General features: G+C 40.7%; 1 protein-coding gene across 1 annotated transcript in view; it reads right to left on the reverse strand.

Annotated features, from left to right (window-relative positions):
• Positions 1-25,827, reverse strand: part of DIAPH2 (diaphanous related formin 2) — a gene marked incomplete in the record, with an annotated part of 1,463,478 nt that overhangs the window by 221,028 nt on the left and 1,216,623 nt on the right. Inside the window, 1 exon segment of the mRNA XM_056540556.1 lies at positions 10,328-10,423. Within this exon segment, the coding sequence (XP_056396531.1) occupies positions 10,328-10,423 (96 nt within the window).

The raw sequence follows: 25,827 nt of genomic DNA on the forward strand, positions 1-25,827 counted from the left end.
CATATAAACCATATAGTGCACTGTGCATATAATACTATCATATAAACCATATAGTGCACTGCACATATAATACTATCATATAAACCATATAGTGCACTGTGCATATAATACTATCATATAAACCATATAGTGCACTGCGCATATAATACTATCATATAAACCATATAGTGCACTGCACATATAATACTATCATATAAACCATATAGTGCACTGTGCATATAATACTACCATATAAACCATATAGTGCACTGCACATATAATACTATCATATAAACCATATAGTGCACTGCACATATAATACTATCATATAAACCATATAGTGCACTGTGCATATAATACTACCATATAAACCATATAGTGCACTGCACATATAATACTATCATATAAACCATATAGTGCAGTGCACACATATAATACTATCATATAAACCATATAGTGCACTGCACACATATAATACTATCATATAAACCATTTATTGCACTGGGCATATATAATACAATTATATGAACCATATAGTGCACTGCGCATATAATACTATCATATAAACCATATAGTGCACTGTGCATATAATACTATCATATAAACCATATAGTGCACTGCACATATAATACTATCATATAAACCATATAGTGCACTGCACATATAATACTATCATATAAACCATATAGTGCACTGCGCATATAATACTATCATATAAACCATATAGTGCACTGCACACATATAATACTATCATATAAACCATATAGTGCACTGCACACATATAATACTATCATGTAAACCATATAGTGCACTGCACACATATAATACTATCATATAAACCATATAGTGCACTGTGCATATAATACTATCATATAAACCATATAGTGCACTGCACACATATAATACTATCATATAAACCATATAGTGCACTGCACATATAATACTATCATATAAACCATATAGTGCACTGTGCATTTATAATACTATCATGTAAACCATATAGTGCACTGCGCATATAATACTATGATATAAACCATATAGTGCACTGCACATATAATACTATCATATAAACCATATAGTGTACTGTGCATATAATACTATCATATAAACCATATAGTGCACTGCACATATAATACTATCATATAAACCATATAGTGCACTGTGCATATAATACTATCATATAAACCATATAGTGCACTGCACATATAATACTATCATATAAACCATATAGTGCACTGTGCATATAATACTATCATATAAACCATATAGTGCACTGCGCATATAATACTATCATATAAACCATATAGTGCACTGTGCATTTATAATACTATCATATAAACCATATAGTGCACTGTGCATATAATACTATCATATAAACCATATAGTGCACTGCACACATATAATACTATCATATAAACCATATAGTGCACTGCGCATATAATACTATCATATAAACCATATAGTGCACTGCACACATATAATACTATCATATAAACCATATAGTGCACTGCACACATATAATACTATCATATAAACCATATAGTGCACTGCACATATAATACTATCATATAAACCATATAGTGCACTGCACACATATAATACTATCATATAAACCATATAGTGCACTGTGCATATAATACAATCATATAAACCATATAGTGCACTGTGCATATAATACTATCATATAAACCATATAGTGCACTGCACATATAATACTATCATATAAACCATATAGTGCACTGCACATATAATACTATCATATAAACCATATAGTGCACTGTGCATATAATACTGTCATATAAACCATATAGTGCACTGCACACATATAATACTATCATATAAACCATATAGTGCACTGCACACATATAATACTATCATATAAACCATATAGTGCACTGCACACAGATAATACTATCATATAAACCATAGAGTGCACTCTGCATTTATAATACTATCATATAAACCATATAGTGCACTGCACATATAATACTATCATATAAACCATATAGTGCACTGTGCATATAATACTATCATATAAACCATATAGTGCACTGCACATATAATACTATCATATAAACCATATAGTGCACTGTGCATATAATACTATCATATAAACCATATAGTGCACTGTGCATATAATACTATCATATAAACCATATAGTGCACTGCACACATATAATACTATCATATAAACCATAGAGTGCACTGCGCATATAATACTATCATATAAACCATATAGTGCACTGCACATATAATACTATCATATAAACCATATAGTGCACTGTGCATATAATACTGTCATATAAACCATATAGTGCACTGCACACATATAATACTATCATATAAACCATATAGTGCACTGCACACATATAATACTATCATATAAACCATATAGTGCACTGCACACATATAATACTATCATATAAACCATAGAGTGCACTCTGCATTTATAATACTATCATATAAACCATATAGTGCACTGCACATATAATACTATCATATAAACCATATAGTGCACTGTGCATATAATACTATCATATAAACCATATAGTGCACTGCACATATAATACTATCATATAAACCATATAGTGCACTGTGCATATAATACTATCATATAAACCATATAGTGCACTGTGCATATAATACTATCATATAAACCATATAGTGCACTGCACACATATAATACTATCATATAAACCATATAGTGCACTCTGCATTTATAATACTATCATGTAAACCATATAGTGCACTGCGCATATAATACTATGATATAAACCATATAGTGCACTGCACATATAATACTATCATATAAACCATATAGTGTACTGTGCATATAATACTATCATATAAACCATAGAGTGCACTGCGCATATAATACTATCATATAAACCATATAGTGCACTGTGCATATATAATACTATCATATAAACCATATAGTGCACTCTGCATTTATAATACTATCATATAAACCATATAGTGCACTGTGCATATAATACTATCACATAAACCATATAGTGCACTGCACACATATAATACTATCATATTAACCATATAGTGCACTGTGCATATAATACTATCATATAAACTATATAGTGCACTGTGCATATAATACTATCATATAAACCATATAGTGCAGTGCACACATATAATACTATCATATAAACCATATAGTGCACTGCACACATATAATACTATCATATAAACCATATAGTGCACTGCACACATATAATACTATCATATAAACCATAGAGTGCACTGTGCATATAATACTATCATATAAACCATATAGTGCACTGTGCATATAATACTATCACATAAACCATATAGTGCACTGCACAAATATAATACAATCATATAAACCATATAGTGCACTGCACACATATAATACTATCATATAAACCATATAGTGCACTGCACACATATAATACTATCATATAAACCATATAGTGCACTGCACACATATAATACTATCATATAAACCATATAGAGCACTGCACATATAATACTATTATATAAACCATATAGTGCACTGTGCATATAATACTATCATATAAACCATATAGTGCACTGTGCATATAATACTATCATATAAACCATATAGTGCACTGTGCATATAATACTATCATATAAACCATATAGTGCACTGCACACATATAATACTATCATATAAACCATATAGTGCACTGCACACATATAATACTATCATATAAACCATATAGAGCACTGCACATATAATACTATTATATAAACCATATAGTGCACTGTGCATATAATACTATCATATAAACCATATAGTGCACTGTGCATATAATACTATCATATAAACCATATAGTGCACTGCACACATATAATACTATCATATAAACCATATAGTGCACTGTGCATATAATACTATCATATAAACCATATAGTGCACTGTGCATATAATACTATCATATAAACCATATAGTGCACTGTGCATATAATACTATCATATAAACCATATAGTGCACTGCACACATATAATACTATCATATAAACCATATAGTGCACTGTGCATATAATACTATCATATAAACCATATAGTGCACTGCGCATATAATACTATGATATATACCATATAGTGCACTGTGCATATAATACTATCATACAAACCATATAGTGCACTGTGCATATAACACTATCATACAAACCATATAGTGCACTGCACATATAATACTATCATATAAACCATATAGTGCACTGCACATATAATACTATCATATAAACCATATAGTGCACTGTGCATATAATACTATCATATAAAGTTATAAACCATATAGTGCACTGCACATATAATACTATCATATAAACCATATAGTGCACTACACACATATAATACTATCATATAAACCATATAGTGCACTGCACACATATAATACTATCATATAAACCATATAGTGCACTGTGCATATAATACTATCATATAAACCATATAGTGCACTGTGCATTTATAATACTATCATATAAACCATATAGTGCACTGTGCATATAATACTATCATATAAACCATATAGTGCACTGCACATATAATACTATCATATAAACCATATAGTGCACTGCACACATATAATACTATCATATAAACCATATAGTGCACTGCACATATAATACTATCATATAAACCATATAGTGCACTGTGCATATAATACTATCATATAAACCATAAAGTGCACTGCACACATATAATACTATCATATAAACCATATAGTGCACTGTGCATATAATACTATCATATAAACCATATAGTGCACTGCACATATAATACTATCATATAAACCATATAGTGCACTGTGCATATAATACTATCATATAAACCATATAGTGCACTGCACATATAATACTATCATATAAACCATATAGTGCACTGTGCATATAATACTATCATATAAACCATATAGTGCACTGTGCATATATAATACAATAATATGAACCATATAGTGCACTGTGCATATAATACTATCATATAAACCATATAGTGCACTGTGCATATAATACTATCATATAAACCATATAGTGCACTGCACACATATAATACTATCATATAAACCATATAGTGCACTGTGCATATAATACTATCATATAAACCATATAGTGCACTGTGCATATAATACTATCATATAAACCATATAGTGCACTGTGCATATAATACTATCATATAAACCATATAGTGCACTGTGCATATAATACTATCATATAAACCATATAGTGCACTGCGCATTTAAAATATAATCATATACAGTCATGGCCGTAAATGTTGGCACCCTTGAAATTTTTCTATAAAATGAAGTATTCCTCACAGGAAAGGTTTGCAGTAACACAGGTTTTGCTATACACATGTTTATTCCCTTTGTGTATATATATATATATATATATATATATATATATATATATATATACATATATATATAGATCTCCTCTCCTCTGTATATATATATATATATATATATATATATATAGATCTCCTTTCCTCTGTATATATATATATATATATATATATATAGATCTCCTCTCCTCTGTATATATATATATATATATATATATATATAGATCTCCTCTCCTCTGTATGTATATATATATATATATATATATATATATATATATCTCCTCTCCTCTGTGTATATATATATATATATATATATATATACATATATATATGTATATATATTGCAGTAACACAGGTTTTGCTATACACATGTTTATTCCCTTTGTGTGTATTGGAACTAAACCAAAAAAGGAGGAAAAAAAGCAAATTGGACATAATGTCACCAAACTCCAAAAATGGTCCGGACACAATTATTGGCGCCTTTCATAATTGTGGATAAATAAGATTGTTTCCTGCATGTGATGTTCCTTTATACTCACCTGGGGCAAGTAACAGGTGTGGGCAATATAAAAATCACACCTGAAAGCAGATAAAAAGGAGAGAAGTTCACTTAATCTCTGCACTGTGTGTGTCACACTAAGCATGGACAACAGAAAGAGGAGAAGAGAACAGAAAGAGGAGAAGAGAACAGAAAGAGGAGGAGAGAACAGAAAGAGGAGGAGAGAACAGAAAGAGGAGGAGAGAACTGTCTGAGGACTTGGGAACCAAAATTGTGGAAAAATATCAACAATCTCCAGGTTACACGTCCATCTCCAGAGATCTAGATTTGTCCACAGTGCGCAACATTATCAAGAAGTTTCCAACCCCATGGCACTGTAGTTAATCTCCCTGGGCGTGGACGGAAGAGAAAAACTGATGAAAGGTGTCACCGCAGGATAGTCCGGATGGTGGATAAGCAGCCCCAAACAAGTTCCAAAGATATTCAAGCTGTCCTGCAGGATCAGGGAGCATCAGTGTCAGCATGAACTATCTGTCCACATTTAAATGAAATGAAACGCTATGGAGGAGACCCAGGAGGACCCCGCTATGGAGGAGACCCAGGAGGACCCCACTATGGAGGAGACCCAGGAGGACCCCACTATGGAGGAGACCCAAGAGGAGCCCACTATGGAAGAAACCCAGGAGGACGCCACTATGGAGGAGACCGAGGAGGACCCCACTATGGAGGAGACCCAGGAGGACCCCACTATGGAGGAGACCCAGGAGGACCCCACTATGGAGGAGACCCAGGAGGACCCCACTATGGAGGAGACCCAGGAGGACCCCACTATGGAGGAGACCGAGGAGGACCCCACTATGGAGGAGACCCAGGAGGACCCCACTATGGAGGAGACCCAGGAGGAGCCCACTATGGAGGAGACCCAGGAGGACCCCACTATGGAGAAGACCCAGGAGGACCCCACTAAAGAGGAGACCCAGGAGGACCCCACTATGGCGGAGACCCAGGAGGACCCCACTATGGAGGAGACCCAGGAGGACCCCACTATGGAGGAGACCCAGGAGGACCCCACTATGGAGAAGACCCAGGAGGACCCCACTATGGAGGAGACCCAGGAGGACCCCACTATAGAGGCGACCCAGGAGGACCCCACTATGGAGGAGACCCAGGAGGACCCCACTATGGAGGAGACCCAGGAGGACCCCACTATGGAGGAGACCCAGGAGGACCCCACTATGGAGAAGACCCAGGAGGACCCCACTATGGAGGAGACCCAGGAGGACCCCACTATGGAGGAGACCCAGGAGGACCCCACTATGGAGGAGACCCAGGAGGACCCCACTATGGAGGAGACCGAGGAGGACCCCACTATGGAGAAGACCGAGGAGGACCCCACTATGGAGGAGACCGAGGAGGACCCCACTATGGAGGAGACCCAGGAGGACTCCACTATGGAGGAGACTCAGGAGGACCCCACTATGGAGGCGACCCAGGAGGACCCCACTATTGAGGAGACCCAGGAGGACCCCACTATGGAGGAGACCCAGGAGGACCCCACTATGGAGGAGACCCAGGAGGACCCCACTATGGAGGAGACCCAGGAGGACCCCACTATGGAGGAGACCCAGGAGGACCCCACTATGGAGGAGACCCAGGAGGACCCCATTGCTGACACAGAGACTACATTTTACCAAAATGAACTTGAGTAACCAAAATCCTTCTGGGAAAACGTCTTGTGGACAGATGAGACCAAGATAGAGCTTTTTGGTAAAACCCATCATTCTACTGTTTACCGAAAATGGAATGAGGCCTACAAAGAAAAGGATACAGTACCTACAGTGACATATGGGGGAGGTCAGTGATGTTTTGGGTTGTTTTGCTGCCTCTGGCACTGGGGGCCTTGAATGTGTACAAGACATCATGAAATCTGAGGATTACCAATGGATTTTGGGTCGCACTGTACAGCCCAGTGTCAGAAAGCTGGGTTTGTATCCGAGATCTTGGGTCTTCCAGCAGGACAATGACCCCAAACATACGTCAAAAATCCCCCAGAAATGGATGACAACAAAGCGCTGGAGAGTTCTGAAGTGTCAGCAATGAGTCCAGATCTAAATCCCATTGATCACCTGTGGAGAGATCTTATAATTACTGTTGGGAAAAGGCGCCGTCCAATAAGAGACCTGGAGCAGTTTGTAAAGGAAGAGTGGTCCAACATTCCGGCTGAGAGGTGTAAGAAGCTTATTGATGATTATAGGAAGAGTGGTCCAACATTCCGGCTGAGAGGTGTAAGAAGCTTATTGATGATTATAGGAAGAGTGGTCCAACATTCCGGCTGAGAGGTGTAAGAAGCTTATTGATGGTTATAGAAAGACACTGATTTCACTTATTTTTTCCAAAGGGTGTGCAACCAAATATTAAGTTAAGGGGCCAATAATTTTGTCCAGACCAGTTTTGGAGTTTGGTGACAATTTGGTCCAATTAGCTTTTTTCCCTCCCGTTTTTGGTTTAGTTCCAATAAACACAAAGGGAATAAACATGTGTATAGCAAAACATGTGTTACTGCAATCCTTTCCTGTGAGGAATACTTCATTTTCTAGAAAAATGTCAGGGGTGCCAACATTTACGGCCATGACTGTAAACCATATAGTGCACTGCGTATATATAATACAATGATATAAACCATATAGTGCACTGCGTATATATAATACAATGATATAAACCATATAGTGCACTGCGTATATATAATACAATGATATAAACCATATAGTGCACTGCGTATATATAATACAATGATATAAACCATATAGTGCACTGTGTATATATAATACAATGATATAAACCATATAGTGCACTGCGTATATATAATACAATGATATAAACCATATAGTGCACTGCGTATATATAATACAATGATATAAACCATATAGTGCACTGCGTATATATAATACAATGATATAAACCATATAGTGCACTGTGTATATATAATACAATGATATAAACCATATAGTGCACTGCGTATATATAATACAATGATATAAACCATATAGTGCACTGCGTATATATAATACAATGATATAAACCATATAGTGCACTGCGTATATATAATACAATGATATAAACCATATAGTGCACTGCGTATATATAATACAATGATATAAACCATATAGTGCACTGCGTACATATAATACAATGATATAAACCATATAGTGCACTGCGTATATATAATACAATGATATAAACCATATAGTGCACTGCGTATATATAATACAATGATATAAACCATATAGTGCACTGCGTATATATAATACAATGATATAAACCATATAGTGCAATGTGTACATATAATACAATGATATAAACCATATAGTGCACTGCGTATATATAATACAATGATATAAACCATATAGTGCAATGTGTACATATAATACAATGATATAAACCATATAGTGCACTGCGTATATATAATACAATGATATAAACCATATAGTGCACTGCATATATATAATACAATTATATAAACCATATAGTGCACTGTGTATATTTAATACAATGATATAAACCATATAGTGCACTGCGTATATATAATACAATGATATAAACCATATAGTGCACTGCGTACATATAATACAATGATATAAACCATATAGTGCACTGCGTATATATAATACAATGATATAAACCATATAGTGCACTGCGTATATATAATACAATGATATAAACCATATAGTGCACTGCGTATATATAATACAATGATATAAACCATATAGTGCACTGCGTATATATAATACAATGATATAAACCATATAGTGCACTGCGTATATATAATACAATGATATAAACCATATAGTGCAATGTGTATATATAATACAATGATATAAACCATATAGTGCACTGCGTATATATAATACAATGATATAAACCATATAGTGCACTGCGTATATATAATACAATGATATAAACCATATAGTGCACTGCGCATATATATAATACAATGATATAAACCATATAGTGCACTGCATATATATAATACAATGATATAAACCATATAGTGCACTGCATATATATAATACAATGATATAAACCATATAGTGTATTGTGCATTTATATTATAATCATATAAACCATATAGTTCATATATAATATAGTCATAACCATTTATTGCACACATGATGCTGCCAGACAGTTGTCAAATAACAGCGCGTAACTAGTGAAATCGGGAATCAGGGTGCAAGTATGGGATTGGAGGTGCAGAGCATCAAGGCCAGTGGCGCCCCCTTCAGTAACAAACAGGTTGTACAACTCATACTTCTAGCAACAAACACCAGTGCTTTCTATCCAACGTACCTCCAGCTATTGCAGAACTACAACTCCCAGCATGCCCGGACAGCCTTCGGCTGTCCGGGCATGCTGGGAGTTGTAGTTTTGCAACAGCTGGAGGCAGACTAGTTGGGAAAGACTGTTTTACACCTTGCAGGAATAGCACAGTGTTAGGAGATGTGACTCACCGTTGGCTTTCGGAGTCCGTTTTCTGCGGTCCCTGAACGCGGCGCCCGACTGTAAGGCCTCGAGCAGACTATCCATTACTCCGGTCTCGTCACCTTCTGTGAAGGGGAAAGAAGACAAGAAGAAATTAATCTCAACGCAATTAAACTCGAACTATAAAAGTCGGGACGTAAATAGCCCCATTTCATAAAAAGCCGTGGAATTAAAGCCGTACATCAGCGGTAACGCTTCCAGCGCCGTCACTCTGCCCTCCGCCACGCAGGGTTTATATATGAGACGGCGATACCCAAACTCACTTATTATCCCGCTGATTCCCCAATATAAAGGCCTCGTCTGCGCTATTATTAATGGCGTGTCGTGGGCGATAAAGAGGAAAATAATAAGTTGATTCCTCCCCAGAAATGATTAGATAAATACGTGAAATCCATCCTCGACCCTGTACCGCGCCGCGTATCCAGTCACCGCCCCATACAGAGCAAATTATTATTTGAGGAACGGCCATTTAGCAGGATGAAATATTGGACACGGGATAAAGGATCATCTGCTGAAATGAGGGAGTTGACAAACAAAAACAAACCAAAAACATAAACAAAAAATGGAACTAAAAAAATAAATAAGAAAATGTATCACATCAATAAAACATCATCAGGTCACCACCCCAAAAAGATCAGCACACTCCTCTCCTGAAATACTCTGTACTGCTGTGGACCCTGCTCCTCCACTATATAACTCTCACCCTGTGACCTCCACATGATCAGCACACTCCTCTCCTGAAATACTCTGTACTGCTGTGGACCCTGCTCCTCCACTATATAACTCTCACCCTGTGACCTCCACATGATCAGCACACTCCTCTCCTGAAATACTCTGTACTGCTGTGGACCCTGCTCCTCCACTATATAACTGTCACCCTGTGACCTCCACATGATCAGTACACTCCTCTCCTAAAATACTCTGTACTGCTGTGGACCCTGCTCTTCCACTATATAACTGTCACCCTGTGACCTCCACATGATCAGCACACTCCTCTCCTGAAATACTCTGTACTGCTGTGGACTCTGCTCCTCAAGTATATAACTCTCACCCTGTGACCTCCACATGATCAGTACACTCCTCTCCTGTATACTCTGTACTGCTGTGGACCCTGCTCCTCCACTATATAACTCTCACCCTTTGACCTCCACATGATCAGCACACTCCTCTCCTGAAATACTCTGTACTGCGGTGGACCCTGCTCCTCCACTATATAACTCTCACCCTGTGACCTCCACATGATCAGCACACTCCTCTCCTGAAATACTCTGTACTGCTGTGGACCCTGCTCCTCCACTATATAACTCTCACCCTGTGATCTCCACATGATCAGCACACTCCTCTCCTTAAATACTCTGTACTGCTGTGGACCCTGCTCCTCCACTATATAACTCTTACCCTGTGGCCTCCACATGATCAGTACACTCCTCTACTGAAATATTCTGTACTGCTGTGGACCCTGCTCCTCCACTATATAACTCTCACCCTGTGACCTCCACATGATCAGCACACTCCTCTCCTGAAATACTCTGTACTGCTGTGGACCCTGCTCCTCCACTATATAACTCTCACCCTGTGACCTCCACATGATCAGCACACTCCTCTCCTGAAATACTCTGTACTGCTGTGGACCCTGCTCCTCCACTATATAACTCTCACCCTGTGACCTCCACATGATCAGCACACTCCTCTCCTGAAATACTCTGTACTGCTGTGGACCCTGCTCCTCCACTATATAACTGTCACCCTGTGACCTCCACATGATCAGTACACTCCTCTCCTAAAATACTCTGTACTGCTGTGGACCCTGCTCTTCCACTATATAACTGTCACCCTGTGACCTCCACATGATCAGCACACTCCTCTCCTGAAATACTCTGTACTGCTGTGGACTCTGCTCCTCAAGTATATAACTCTCACCCTGTGACCTCCACATGATCAGTACACTCCTCTCCTGTATACTCTGTACTGCTGTGGACCCTGCTCCTCCACTATATAACTCTCACCCTTTGACCTCCACATGATCAGCACACTCCTCTCCTGAAATACTCTGTACTGCGGTGGACCCTGCTCCTCCACTATATAACTCTCACCCTGTGACCTCCACATGATCAGCACACTCCTCTCCTGAAATACTCTGTACTGCTGTGGACCCTGCTCCTCCACTATATAACTCTCACCCTGTGATCTCCACATGATCAGCACACTCCTCTCCTTAAATACTCTGTACTGCTGTGGACCCTGCTCCTCCACTATATAACTCTTACCCTGTGGCCTCCACATGATCAGTACACTCCTCTACTGAAATATTCTGTACTGCTGTGGACCCTGCTCCTCCACTATATAACTCTCACCCTGTGACCTCCACATGATCAGCACACTCCTCTCCTGAAATTCTCTGTACTGCTGTGGACCCTGCTCCTCCACTATATAACTCTCATCCTGTGACCTCCACATGATCAGTACACTCCTCTCCTGAAAAACTCTGTACTGCTGTGGACCCTGCTCCTCCACGATATAACTCTCGCCCTGTGACCCCCCCCTCACATGATCAGTACACTCCTCTCCTGAAATACTCTGTACTGCTTTGGACAGCCCCGATCCCCAATATTTTCCGGGTCACCAGGTCACCAGGGACCCGTATGACCAGGAATTGCCACAGCTCGCCAGTTAAATTGGTCTCAGGACCCCCCCAGGGGTTTGCACGGGGTGCTTACTGAATGATTTCAGCAGGCATCTCGGTCCCGTCCCCACCCGGTGAGCTGCGGGGACCAGAATTCCCATGGGCGTACAGGAAAAAATGTTTTATATGTTATTCATCTTGGCAAAACATTCACCTTTATAATATAGTTCCTAGAAACCTTCTATCTCCTTTTTATACAAATCTTGGATAATAAAAAAGACCACTATGTTTTCCCATACTATACAGAACATAATCCTGTCCAAGTGCAGCATCATCTTTGTCCCAGCTGAAGCACAGGCTAGAACAAAGTCTTGGAAGTGAGGGCGGGACTAGTAATTCTCTGTGCTCACTCCTGTCCTATCAGACTGCAGAATGAAAACAGGGCGAAAGGGGTAACAGAGCAGCCTGCAGTGATTGGATGAAGAGACACAGCACAGCACAGCAGACTCAGGGAGAAGGAGGAGGTGTTCTATTTGACTTTGCTTGTGAAAAGAGTTTGTCTCTGTAGCTAGTGGTTGCATCTGATCCTGTTTTCCTGGTTTTGTGACTGTGGCTCTGTGTTTGGCTCTGTATATGATACATGATTCTGTACATTTGCTTCCTCTTGGATTTCTGACTCGGCTCCCTGTTCATATTGTATTTATTTTGTGTTTACCCTGACCTGTTTTCCCTGACCTGACTGTGTTGCTGTTGTTTGTTGTTTTGACCTATGATGACCGAGCACTTATTCAGAGTAGGGTTTGTCTTCTAGCTTTGAAGTCGCCATTTAAAGCGGTACTCTGCTCCAACACATATTATCCCCTATAAAGGATAGAGGATAAGATGTGTGATCACAGTGGTCCCGCCACTGGGGACCCCCACGATCTCCCTGCACCCGGCATTCGTTTAAAGCATCAGACGCAGCGCCGGAGGCTAGTGATGTTATGGCCACGTCCTGCTTGAGAAGTCACGGCCATGCCCCCTCAATGCAAGACTATTGGAGGGGGCGTGATGGCTGTCACACCCCCTCCAATAGACTTGCATTGTGGGGGGCACGGTCGTGACCTCAGGAGCCTCCGCCCAGCATCCGAAATTTGTTCCATGCATTGGATGTCTGGGGTACCGCAGCCGAGATCATGTGGGTTCCCAGCGACGCGAACCCCGCGATCAGACATCCTATCCCCTATCCTTTGGACGGAGTACCCCTTTAAGGCGCCTACACAATTGCCATGGACAGAGGTTCTGGGTAGAACTAGAGAGCACTGATCCCTGCCCATATGTGTGTTCAGGACACTTTGGGCCTCATTTACTAAGCTGAAACCAACCAGTTTCTGTCGGGTTATTTTGGCGCAGAGTGTCAGCGACATGTCTGCGCCAGTGTGTGACTGTGTGCGCCAGGAAAATTAGACAAACCCAACATTGCATCATGAAAATCTGAAAAAGGGGTGTGGTCTGTCACAAAGAGGGTGTGGCTGCCCCCCCCCAAAAAAGGTGTGTGGTTTTACAACCCAACCTATTTACTATATGAAAACTCTATAGATAAATGGCTGGAAATTTCCACCTAGAAAAAGCTGATCAAAACATGTTCCCGACTTTTCCCCATAGTTAATAGAAAGGAATCCTACAAGTCTGGAACGACATTTCCCACTAGTAAAAACCCGACAAGTAAATGAAGCCCTTTGTGTCTCCTCGGCTCCTTCTTCAGTTATTGACGTTTATACAGTTTTTGGTTTTGTTGTCGTATCTTTAAACCTGTAACACGTCTTTACTTCATCATTGTTATATATCAGCTGTTAGGGATTTATTTATTTGCACTTATTTGGGTAAACAAATGTTTTGGAACAATGTGAAACACAAGAAGCAATAAGACAGTTTTGTCCGTCACCACTAATACTTGAATGAAGAGACGGTTCCTATATCCACAGTTTAGGCAAATGTAACTGTATTTGGCTGAAAGTTCCCACTGGATCTGTTCTTATCTCAAGGCGGTAAGTAGAATTGCAGATCACATCAATATGCAGAGGTGTAGAAAAGATAACGCACTCACCAGGGCTCTTGCTGGGGTAAAATTCAGGCTTTATTTGGCTAGTGGTGTCATACAGACAGGTACAAAGGGAGCATCGAGATGGAACAGGGACGGGGCGTGCCGGGGGCGGCAACTAGTTTCACGCACAATGGCGCTTCCTCTGGCCGGCACAGAGTGCCAGCCAGAGGAAGTGCCCTTGTGCGTGAATCTAGTTGCCGCCCCCTGCATGGCCCCTGCCTATTTGGGCCAGAGGAAGTGCCCTTGCACGTGAAACTAGTTGCCACCCTCTGCACACGCCCTGCCTGTTCGGGCCAGAGGAATCGCCCTTGTGCGTGAAACTAGTTGACGCCCCCTGCCTGTTTGGGCCAGAGGAAGCGCCCTTGTGTATGAAACTAGTTGCTGCCCCCTGCCTGTCCAGGCCAGAGGAAGCACCCTTCTGTGTGAAACTAGTTGCCACCCCTGCACGCCCCCTGCCTGTTTGGGCCAGAGGAAGCGTCCTTGTGCGTGAAATCAGTTGCTGTCCCCGGCACGCTCCCTGCCTGTTCAGGCCAGAGGAAGTGCCCTTGTACGTGAAACTAGTTGCCACCCCCTGCACTCCCCCTGCCTGTTCAGGCCAGAGGAAGCGCCCTTGTACGTGAAACTAGTTGCCGCCCCCTGCACGTTCGGGCCAGAGGAAGTGCCCTTGTGTATGAAACTAGTTGCTGCCCCCTGCCTGTTCAGGCCAGAGGAAGCACCCTTCTGCGTGAAACTAGTTGTCGCCTCCTGCACGCCCCCTGCACTCCCCCTGCCTGTTGGGGCCAGAGGAAGCGTCCTTGTGCGTGAAACCAGTTGCTGCCCCCTGCACGCTCCCTGCCTATTCGGGCCAGAGGAAGTGCCCTTGTACGTGAAACTAGTTGCCGCCCCCTGCACTCCCCCTGCCTGTTGGGGCCAGAGGAAGTGCCCTTGTACGTGAAACTAGTTGCCGCCCCCGGCACGCCCCCTTCCTGTTCCATCTCGAGCTCCCTGTGTACCTGTCTGTAAGATGCACCACTAGTTGAATAAAGCCTGAATTTTACCCCAACAAGAGCCCTGGTGAGTGCGTTATCTTTTCTACGTCTCTGCATATTGAAATGTTTTGGAGCAATCATTCCCTATATGATGTGACCTTGTGGATCATATATTGAACTTTTCATGTATTTTTTATGATTTTTTGTTTTTTTACGCGGCAGTCTGTGGAATTGCAGAAAAGAAATAATTTCAAACGGCGTGCGACTCACTTTGAAATGTTTCTAGGGCACAAATCAGTTTTATGAAACAGTGTGAAGGTAGGTGATACACACTGTATAACAGCACACAGAGTGCATTGTGGGGAATAACAGATACGCCATGAATACATTTGTTGTAGAATTTCAGCTTATCAAAAATGAATACATTTCCTATGGTTCTCGTCTGACAATTACATCCCACCCCAGCTGTCAGCGGTAGGAGATCGGATCATGTCACAAGACGCGTCTCTCTTGTAATTTAAGGATGTTCCAGGGGAGAGACGCTTTGGTACAGGATTCCCTGCAGCTCGAGATGCCGGCGCGGAAACTTCAGCTAAGAATATAACAATTTCTGCCCCTCCAGATCCCACTATTCTTCAAATGAACATTAAGTCTCCCGTAAAGCGGCTGAAAGAGGAAGGAACGCTCATGTGGTCATGATGCTTATCGACAAAGGTATGGGGCGAGAAATGACAACCCGCCATCCGCTGCTACCTGCCGCAGAAGACAAAAAACTATTGTTTTACTTAAATGGACAAAAAGGAAACAAAAATAAAAATTGAGAAAAACATAAAGAGTTTTCTGACTTCTTTACATCTTTATAGATTAATTAAGTCTCTAGGCCAAGAAAAAAAAATTATACTGAACAACTAATAATATGACGGGCGCAAAAGGTGCATAAACAGCTGGAGCGAATATTACTGGGGGGCGACGGGATTGGCTGATGGAGTCAAAGATCAAAGAAGGTTTATTGCCCCCCCATGATATAATAAATTCATTGACTTAATATGGATAGAAGAACTGAGACGTCTACCACAGATAGAGGAAGATCTGCCACAGAGATAGATGGATAGATAGATAGATATGAGATAGATAGATGGATAGATAGATAGATAGATAGATAGATATGAGATAGATATGAGATAAATAGATAGATAGATAGATAGATAGATAGATAGATATGATATAGATAGATATGAGATAGATAGATATGAGATAGATAGATATGAGATAGATAGATATGAGATAGATAGATATGAGATAGATAGATATGAGATAGATAGATAGATATGAGATAGATAGATAGATACATAGATCGATAGATATGCAATAGATAGATATGAGATAGATAGATATGAGATAGATAGATAGATAGATATGAGAGATAGATGTACAGCTCAGTGTCAGGCACATGATACACTGTACAGCGATGCAGCTCTTTGTAGTCAGTCGCATGTTTCGTGTTTGGTGTCGCAGCGGGATAAGGAACAGTCAGGCAGAGAGATTCTTAGTTACCCTCAAAACCGAGAACAGATGAGAAAATATCCATCAGCTTCTGTGATTCCGAGCGGCTCAGCAAGACCCCGACTTCTATGTCCTATAGATATATCCGGGAACAATATTGTGGATGATTAAACCTTATTTCCCCTTGTTGGATAAACGTTATTAATGGTTTCTTTCCCTTTATTTGATCCCATGGATGTTCTGCAGGATCCCGGTTACACTTTGTGGTTGTTAGGTGAAGGCCGCGCTGTCAGAATCGCGCTCTGATGTGGTGTGAACTGAGGCTCAGATTGGTGCATGTTTTGTGCTTTTTGAAATTATTTGTGTGATAAGGTTTTATATAGTGTTTTAATGCTGCTGTTTTGGTCACATGGTACAGAGTTAATCCAACTTTCCAGCACCCTCATTGTTAAGACCCATGGTTGAGATTAAAGATGAGCACATTTTTTGAAAAATTTGATTTGGCCGATTTGCCCAATTTTCCGAAAAAATTGGGTTTGGGCCGAATTTATTCATTGCAAATCACTATTAAAAACATCTATTTCCGGGCTACAGAGAGCCTGAATAGGGGTGTAGAACACTTTGCCTTGTCCTAACATGCATATGGAGTGTGCTGGGGTAGTGAAATGATACTGTTATTCAGGCATTGGTATTAGAATCACTGACGCAGAGCATCTGGATGTGGTAACAGGGTCGGGAGACCATATGGCGTCACAATTGAAGAGATTAAAGAGATTTTTTATGTCATTTTTACGTAATTTAATTTTAATTTATTAAAATTTTTCAAAATCCCTTTTTCAGGGCCCATTCTGGTAAGCATTGAGCTGGTGGTCGGCCACGAGGTGAGCTACCGCCTGTTTTTCACCAGAGCCCGCTGCAAAGCGGGATGAACTTTCTGCGGCAGGCGGCACCCAGGTCGCTAACCCTGGCACAACTCGTCCACACAGGTTGCTGGGATGTAGCGTGGCACAGAAGGAAACTGGCAAGATGTGGTCAAGGTAGCAGTAGGTCAGGGCAGGAGGCACATGTGCATGTTCAGATAACGGAGGCAGGGGTACACGCGCCGGGGCTGTGGGAAGAGAAAGACCAGGGAGGTGAGTGACAGGCTGGGATTCGCATGCGGGCGCATCCTGCAATGCGAATCCCAGCCCCGCTGGCAGCGGGGACATGACAAGAGTGCGCTCAGCGTGTCTCCCCGAAGTTAAAGTACCCATACTCCCCTTTGGTCTTCCCCTCTTCTTTGAAACTCAGATAGTTCCCCACTACATGAGACCAAGGGATTTCTGGAATGGGCAAAGGCTGTAAGGGACTTGCAGATTTCTGTGGTCGAGTCTTCCGTCTTCTAAGTTGACCAACTGGCAAAGAAGAATGTCCCCAACTCAAGACTTTACGTCTGAGTTTAACAGGCACCGAAGATATCACAGGAGCAACAGTATGCCTTGGCGTGGAGTCCAATCCTGCGACATTTGAGGATCCCCAAAGAGCTCGGCTCTGAAGCTTTTATTAGAAGGCCTAAGAGGAGGCACGAGACAAGGAAGACAAAGAAGAAGCTCCAAAGTATAATGTGGTAGCACATAAAACTAAATTTTTTCCTTATGCAAATCCCCCATTTGCATGACGAGGGGTTCAGTGCAGAATTGCCCCTTGCAATTCAGATTTTGTTCAATAACAGAAGAGATGTAGAAGGGCTTGACAAGATGCATCAATGTATCTGTATCTTGAAACTGGCGGTCCTCTGTGAGGCGAGCTACCACCTGTTCCAGCCCCTGCCTCTCTGACTGTCAAAGTGCAAAAAGTTTCATTTAATCAGTTATGGTTCATTGTTATCGCTCCAAGCTGTTTCATTGGATTCGTGTGGTAATTCCACAGGTAATATATGAAGTCAACGACCATAGGGCCTCAGTCTTGAAAAGATTCCATCAATTTATTTTAATTTAAGATTTTGATTAGATTCACAAGTTTAATGTGTTGGGTGCTCAAAGCGTTTACTTTGAACTAATACCGTATGACCACAAAACCCAATATAACAAGTCACATAGTGGCACAATGACAGAGCCTAGAACTGGCAGCAGCCTGACGAGACCATAGGGCCTCACAAAAGAAAAGTTAAAAATATCTTGTAAAATTTTAATTGAAGATTTTATATAGATTAAAATTTTAAAAGTTTAATTTAAGGTGCCAACAGTATGAGGAGACCATATGGTGGAACAATGGCATAGCCTGGAGGTGGCAGCAGCATGAGGAGAACATAATGTGGCAGAATGACACAGTCTGGAATTGGCGGAAGCAAGAGGAGGCCATATAGTGGCAGAATGACCCAGCCTGGAGGTGGCAACAGCATGATGAGACCATAGGGCCTCACAATTGAAAAGATTAAAGATATTTTGGAAAATTTTAACAGAAGATTTAAAATAGATTAAGTTTCATTTAATGTGCCAGCAGCATGAGGAGACCATAATGTGGCAGAATGACCCAGACAGAATAACCCAGACCCTGACAAGACCATAGGGCCTCACAATTGAAAAGATTAAAGATATTTGGAAATTTTTAATTTAAGATTTAACCCCTTAACCCCTTAAGGACACATGACGTACTGGAACGTCATGTGTCCACTCCCGATCTATAACGCGGGGCCACGGCGTGGCCCCGCGTCATAGCGGGTCGGGCCCGGCCTCTAACAACGGCCGGGACCCGTGGCTAATAGCGCGCGGCATTGATCGCTGTGCCGCGCGCTATTAACCCTTTAGACGCGGCGTTCAAAGTTGAACGCCGCGTCTAAAGTGAAACCGAAAGCATCCCGGCTAGCTCAGTGGGCTGTTCGGGATAGCCGCGGTGAAATCGCGGCATCCCGAACAGCTGACAGGACAGCGGGAGGGCCCCTACCTGCCTCCTCGCTGTCCGATCGCCGAATGACTGCTCAGTGCCTGAGATCCAGGCATGAGCAGTCATCCGGCAGAATCGTTGATCACTGGTTTCTTATGAGAAACCAGTGATCAACATAGAAGATCAGTGTGTGCAGTGTTATAGGTCCCTATGGGACCTATAACACTGCAAAAAAAAAGTGAAAAAAAAAAGTGAATAAAGATCATTTAACTCCTCCCCTATTAAAAGTTTGAATCACCCCCCTTTTCCAATAAAAAAAAAAAAACAGTGTAAATAAAAATAAAAATAAACATATGTGGTATCACCGCGTGCGGAAATGTCCGAATTATAAAAATATATCATTAATTAAACCGCTTGGTCAATGGCGTGCGCGCAAAAAAATTCCAAAGTCCAAAATAGTGCATTTTTGGTCACTTTTTATATCATTTAAAAATGAATAAAAAGTGATCAATAAGTCCTATCAATGCAAAAATGGTACCGTTAAAAACTTCAGATCACGGCGCAAAAAATGAGCCCTCATACCGCCCCATACACGGAAAAATAAAAAAGTTATAGGGGTCAGAAGATGACAATTTTAAACGTATTAATTTTCCTGCATGTAGTTATGATTTTTTCCAGAAGTCCGACAAAATCAAACCTATATAAGTAGGGTATCATTTTAATCGTATGGACCTACAGAATACATATCAGGTGTCATTTTTACCGAAAAATGTACTACGTAGAAACGGAAGCCCCCAAAAGTTACAAAACAGCGTTTTTTTTTTTCAATTTTGTCGCACAATGATTTTTTTTCCCGCTTCACCATAGATTTTTGGGCAAAATGACTGACGTCATTACAAAGTAGAATTGGTGGCGCAAAAAATAAGCCATCATATGGATTTTTAGGTGTAAATTTGAAAGAGTTATGATTTTTTAAAGGCAAGGAGCAAAAAACGAAAATGCAAAAACGGAAAAACCTCCGGTCCTTAAGGGGTTAAAGGGGTACTCCACTGAAAACCTTTTTTTCTTTTAAATCAACTGGTGCCAGAAAGTTAAACAGATTTGTAAATTACTTCTATTAAAAAATCTTAATCCTTCCTGTACTTATTAGCTGCTGAATACTACAGAGGAAATTCTTTTCTTTTTGGAATTCTCTCTGATGACATCACGAGCATAGTGCTCTTTGCTGACGTCATTATAATAATAATAATACTAATAATAATAAAAACTCTTTATTTATTGTTGTTCTTAGTGGGATTTGAACCCAAGGCCCCAGCACTGTAAGGCAGCAGTGCTAACCACTGAGCAACCATGCTGCCCTTAGCATACATCTGCTATGCACGGTTGCTAAAATGGACAGAGATGTCAGCAGAGAGCACTGCGGTCGTGATGCCATCAGTGTTCCAAAAAGAAAGGAATTTCCTCTGTAGCATTCAGCAGCTAATAAGTACTGGAAGGATTAAGATTTTTTAATAGAAATAATTTACAAATATGTTTAACTTTCTGGCACCAGTTGATTTAAAAGAAAAAAGGTTTTCACCGGAGTACCCGTTTAACCTCTTGGGGATGCAGGGAATATGGATACGCCCTGCATCCCCAAACCTTAAGGAGTGAGGGCGTACCTGTACAACCCGGTCCTGTTTATAGTAGAAATATACCAAAGTCAAAATTGTGCATTTTTGGTCACTTCATACACCATAAAAATATTAATAAAAAGCGATCAAAAAATCCCATCAAAGCAAAAATGGTTCTGATAAAAACTACAGATGACAGGGTCATCCCATCTACCCGTGTTCCTGCCTTCCCAGCGTTCCTTGCCCCATGTCCTCACATGTGGAGCCGCTATCTTAGATGACCTGGAGCCTGGATCGCACTAAATGGAGTTTAAAGAAGCGATTTGTGCGATTGAATCGCAGCAATATTCGGATTTGTTGCAAAGCAAATTTTTCCTGAAATTCATAACGAATTCGGATTTGTCCGATTCGATTCGCTCATCCCTAGTTGAGGCTTTTGGTTGAGTATTACGGTTGAGGCTCATGGTTGAGATGTATGGATAAGGCTTATGGTTGACGATCATGGTTGATACTCATGGTTGATGCGCATGGTGGTGGCTCTTGGTGAAGGCTCATGGCTTAGCTCTGATTTCTTCAAACTAGACCTTCCTAGCTGGTTAATTATTGTTTAGAACCTTCTGGAAGAGGGGGTCTTAGTTTGTTACTAACCTTATTTGTGTCATTGAAATGGTAAGAGCGTAAGGAGTATTGAGAAGGGAGGACTTGTAGAGTTGAGACAGAGTACGAGGCATCTTTGAGGAGGTAGTTGCCAAAGCCTACCCAGGGTCACTTGGGACCAACAAGGGTCCTGCAAAACTCCACAACAAATAGCCTGCCCTGGTATGGGAGACACTGGTCTATGAAGAACAATGGTGGTGATTTGGGATCAGACCAGTTATTACATCGGTCTCTTCTGATATGTTTTTGTATTTTATGTCGGTCATGGTTCTCGCCCCACATTGCAGCGGGGTGCCACAGCATACGGAGACATTTCACTACACGGGGATCCAATCAGGGCGACACCTGGAAAAACCGGCAAAGTATTCTGAGCGTTTAATTAAGATGACAGGAAAAGAGTTTAATCACTTTATTAGATTTTCGGAAATTCATCGACAGTAATTGGTACTGAGAAAATATCTGCAACATTCTGAGGTCTGTATCCAGGTGCTGAGAATATATTCAATATTTATAATCTATATATATATATATATAAAACTCAATGGGGAATGTATCATTGTATATAGAGCTTTTTTTTAAGGCTAAAATGTGTGCAAGATTTTTTTTTTGTGTCTTTTTTTTGCGCAAAATCTGATAGAATTCTTCCTAGCCATGTCTACGGTTAAGTTTACCATAGAGCACTTTCTATTGTAGAATCAAATTTATTAACTGCGTGGGTTTTTTTAAATGCAAAAAAAATGCGCAAATGCACTTTTCTTGCGCAAATGTACACCACCTCAGAGGACACGTACCAAAATGTTCTAAAGCATCTGAGAATTATCTTAACTATTTTGGGACAGTTAGGACTACTACTCCCATCATGGACAGACTCTGCCCATGATGGGAGTTGTAGTACAGGGGCTGAGGTGCAGATCGAACCGTGTCATTCTCCCGCTGCGATCCGCATTTATTAACTGTAAAAGCCAGCGGCACATGCAACTACACTGGCTCCTGTATACATGCCGGCTCCTGTATACTGTATCACATTCCATAATCCCCGCCCAGGAGACTGGAGCTCTGATTGGTGAAAAGCTATTCACCAATGAGAGCTCCTGTCTCCCGGCGGTGGGGATTATGAATTAAGAGAGATGTATACAGTAGCCGGTGGGCAGCGCAGTGTAGCCGCATGTTCCACTGACTTTTACAGTTAATAAATGTGGATCGCAGCGGGAGAATGACCCGGTGCAATCTGCACCTCAGCCCCTGAATTATAACTCCCATCATGGATGGAGTCTGTCCATGATGGAAATAGTAGTCCTAGCTGTAGTTGGGGGATGTGAGCAGTGTACAGCGGGAAAATGCCCCAGCTCTGTGAAGTGTGCAGTAGAGAAGGAGTATACGGTAGAATGAGGGGGGGGGGGGGGGTTCTATATTTGCACAAAATGTATCAAAGGATGTGCTCAACTTGATGTGCTTAAGGATGTGAAGGATGTGCTTAAATCTTGAGCAAGAGTGTAAATTAGACAAACAGTGTAAAGGGGGAGATCTGTGTCTACAATAGACAATTAATGATAAATCTCCCCCACTGGGTGTGTGTATGTATGTATGTATGTGTATGTATGTATGTATGTGTGTATGTGTGTATGTATGTATGTGTGGTAGCCCTTGGGGGGTGTATGGTAGTTGGGGTGTTGTTTCAGTATATGAGGGGTTAATGTTAACCCTATAGTTCGTGATGCCAGGCTGAGGGCTAGTATGCTGAGGTAATTCTCCGGCCTATCGCCGCCCTTCCCAGTAACGTTAGGTGCATGAAATGACTGAAGGTCCACAAGGTACTTGAACTTGGATAACTTTACTTAAATGCTTGCGGTACATCCAATGAACAGTAACAGTCTCAGGAATACAGTCTCTATCTAGTGCAATGACTGACAGTTGTTGCGGACCTTGACTTCTCATAAAAGTCTCTGAATTAGGGAGTATTGCGAAGATCCGTCCGGATTTAGGGGATAGATAAGGTCCGGTGATCTTGCAGAGTGTTTAGAGGTTGATACACTCACAATTTAGCAGATATCGGCCGTCGCCGCAAGGCTCAGGCCTAAACTCACTGATGACAGCAGCGCAGATCCTTCTCTAATAACAGCCCACGGGGAAAGAGAGTGAGCAATGGCCGCCGCTCCCTTATATGGGCAGGCGCGGGGCCGCCTTTACTGGTCCAATCAACTGTCACTCATCGTTACAAGGAGTGATGGGAGATAAACGTCACAGGATCCTCCAAAGGTCCTCAAGCACGAAACCATAAAGTTAACCTGGTCATGTGACCCGCAGGTCCTGTTACGCTATGCATAGGTAATTAACCATTTATATACACTTGTACAATCCTATATATATACAAATCCTAAAGAATTATTAGATAACTAATACCTAGATGAGAGGTGACTAGGGGCGGGCCAGTTAAGAAGAACCCCGACGTCCAAGGGACTCTGGCTATGGGGACTTATACACAAAGGTACCGGAAATGATGTGGCAGCGGGACACCACATATGTATGTATGTGTTTATGTGTATGTATGTGTGTGTGTGTGTGTGTGTGTGTGTATGTATGTATATATGTGTGTATGTTTATATGTATGTATGTGTGTGTATGTATATGTGTGTATGTATATGTTTATGTGTATGTATGTGTGTGTGTGTGTGTGTATGTATATGTATGTATGTATATATGTGTGTATGTATATATGTATGTATGTGTGTGTATGTATATGTGTGTATGTATGTGTGTGTATGTATGTGTGTATGTATGAATGTATGTGTGTATGTATATGTATGTATGTATGTATGTATGTATGTGTGTATGTGTATATATGTATGTATGTTCCAGCATCATGTCCAAACGGCTGAAGATATTAACATGAAACTTGATCACATGTTACTTATATGTCAACAACAAACATAGGATCGGTGATTTAACCCTTACTCACCCTCATTTGCCAGGAGCGGGGTTATTGCTTAAAGTCCCATAGAAGTCTATGGGAAAAAGATTTTACTGGATAACTTCCAAATGGCTGGAGATATGTTGATAATACTGGGTAACATGTTACTTATATATACACTTAAAATATAGGATAGTTAATTTAACCCTTAACTACCCCCATTTTTGTGGGTCGGGGTTTTTGTTTAAAGTC

This window comes from Hyla sarda, chromosome 9 (genome assembly GCF_029499605.1).
Source record: "Hyla sarda isolate aHylSar1 chromosome 9, aHylSar1.hap1, whole genome shotgun sequence".
Classification (NCBI taxonomy): domain Eukaryota; kingdom Metazoa; phylum Chordata; class Amphibia; order Anura; family Hylidae; genus Hyla; species Hyla sarda.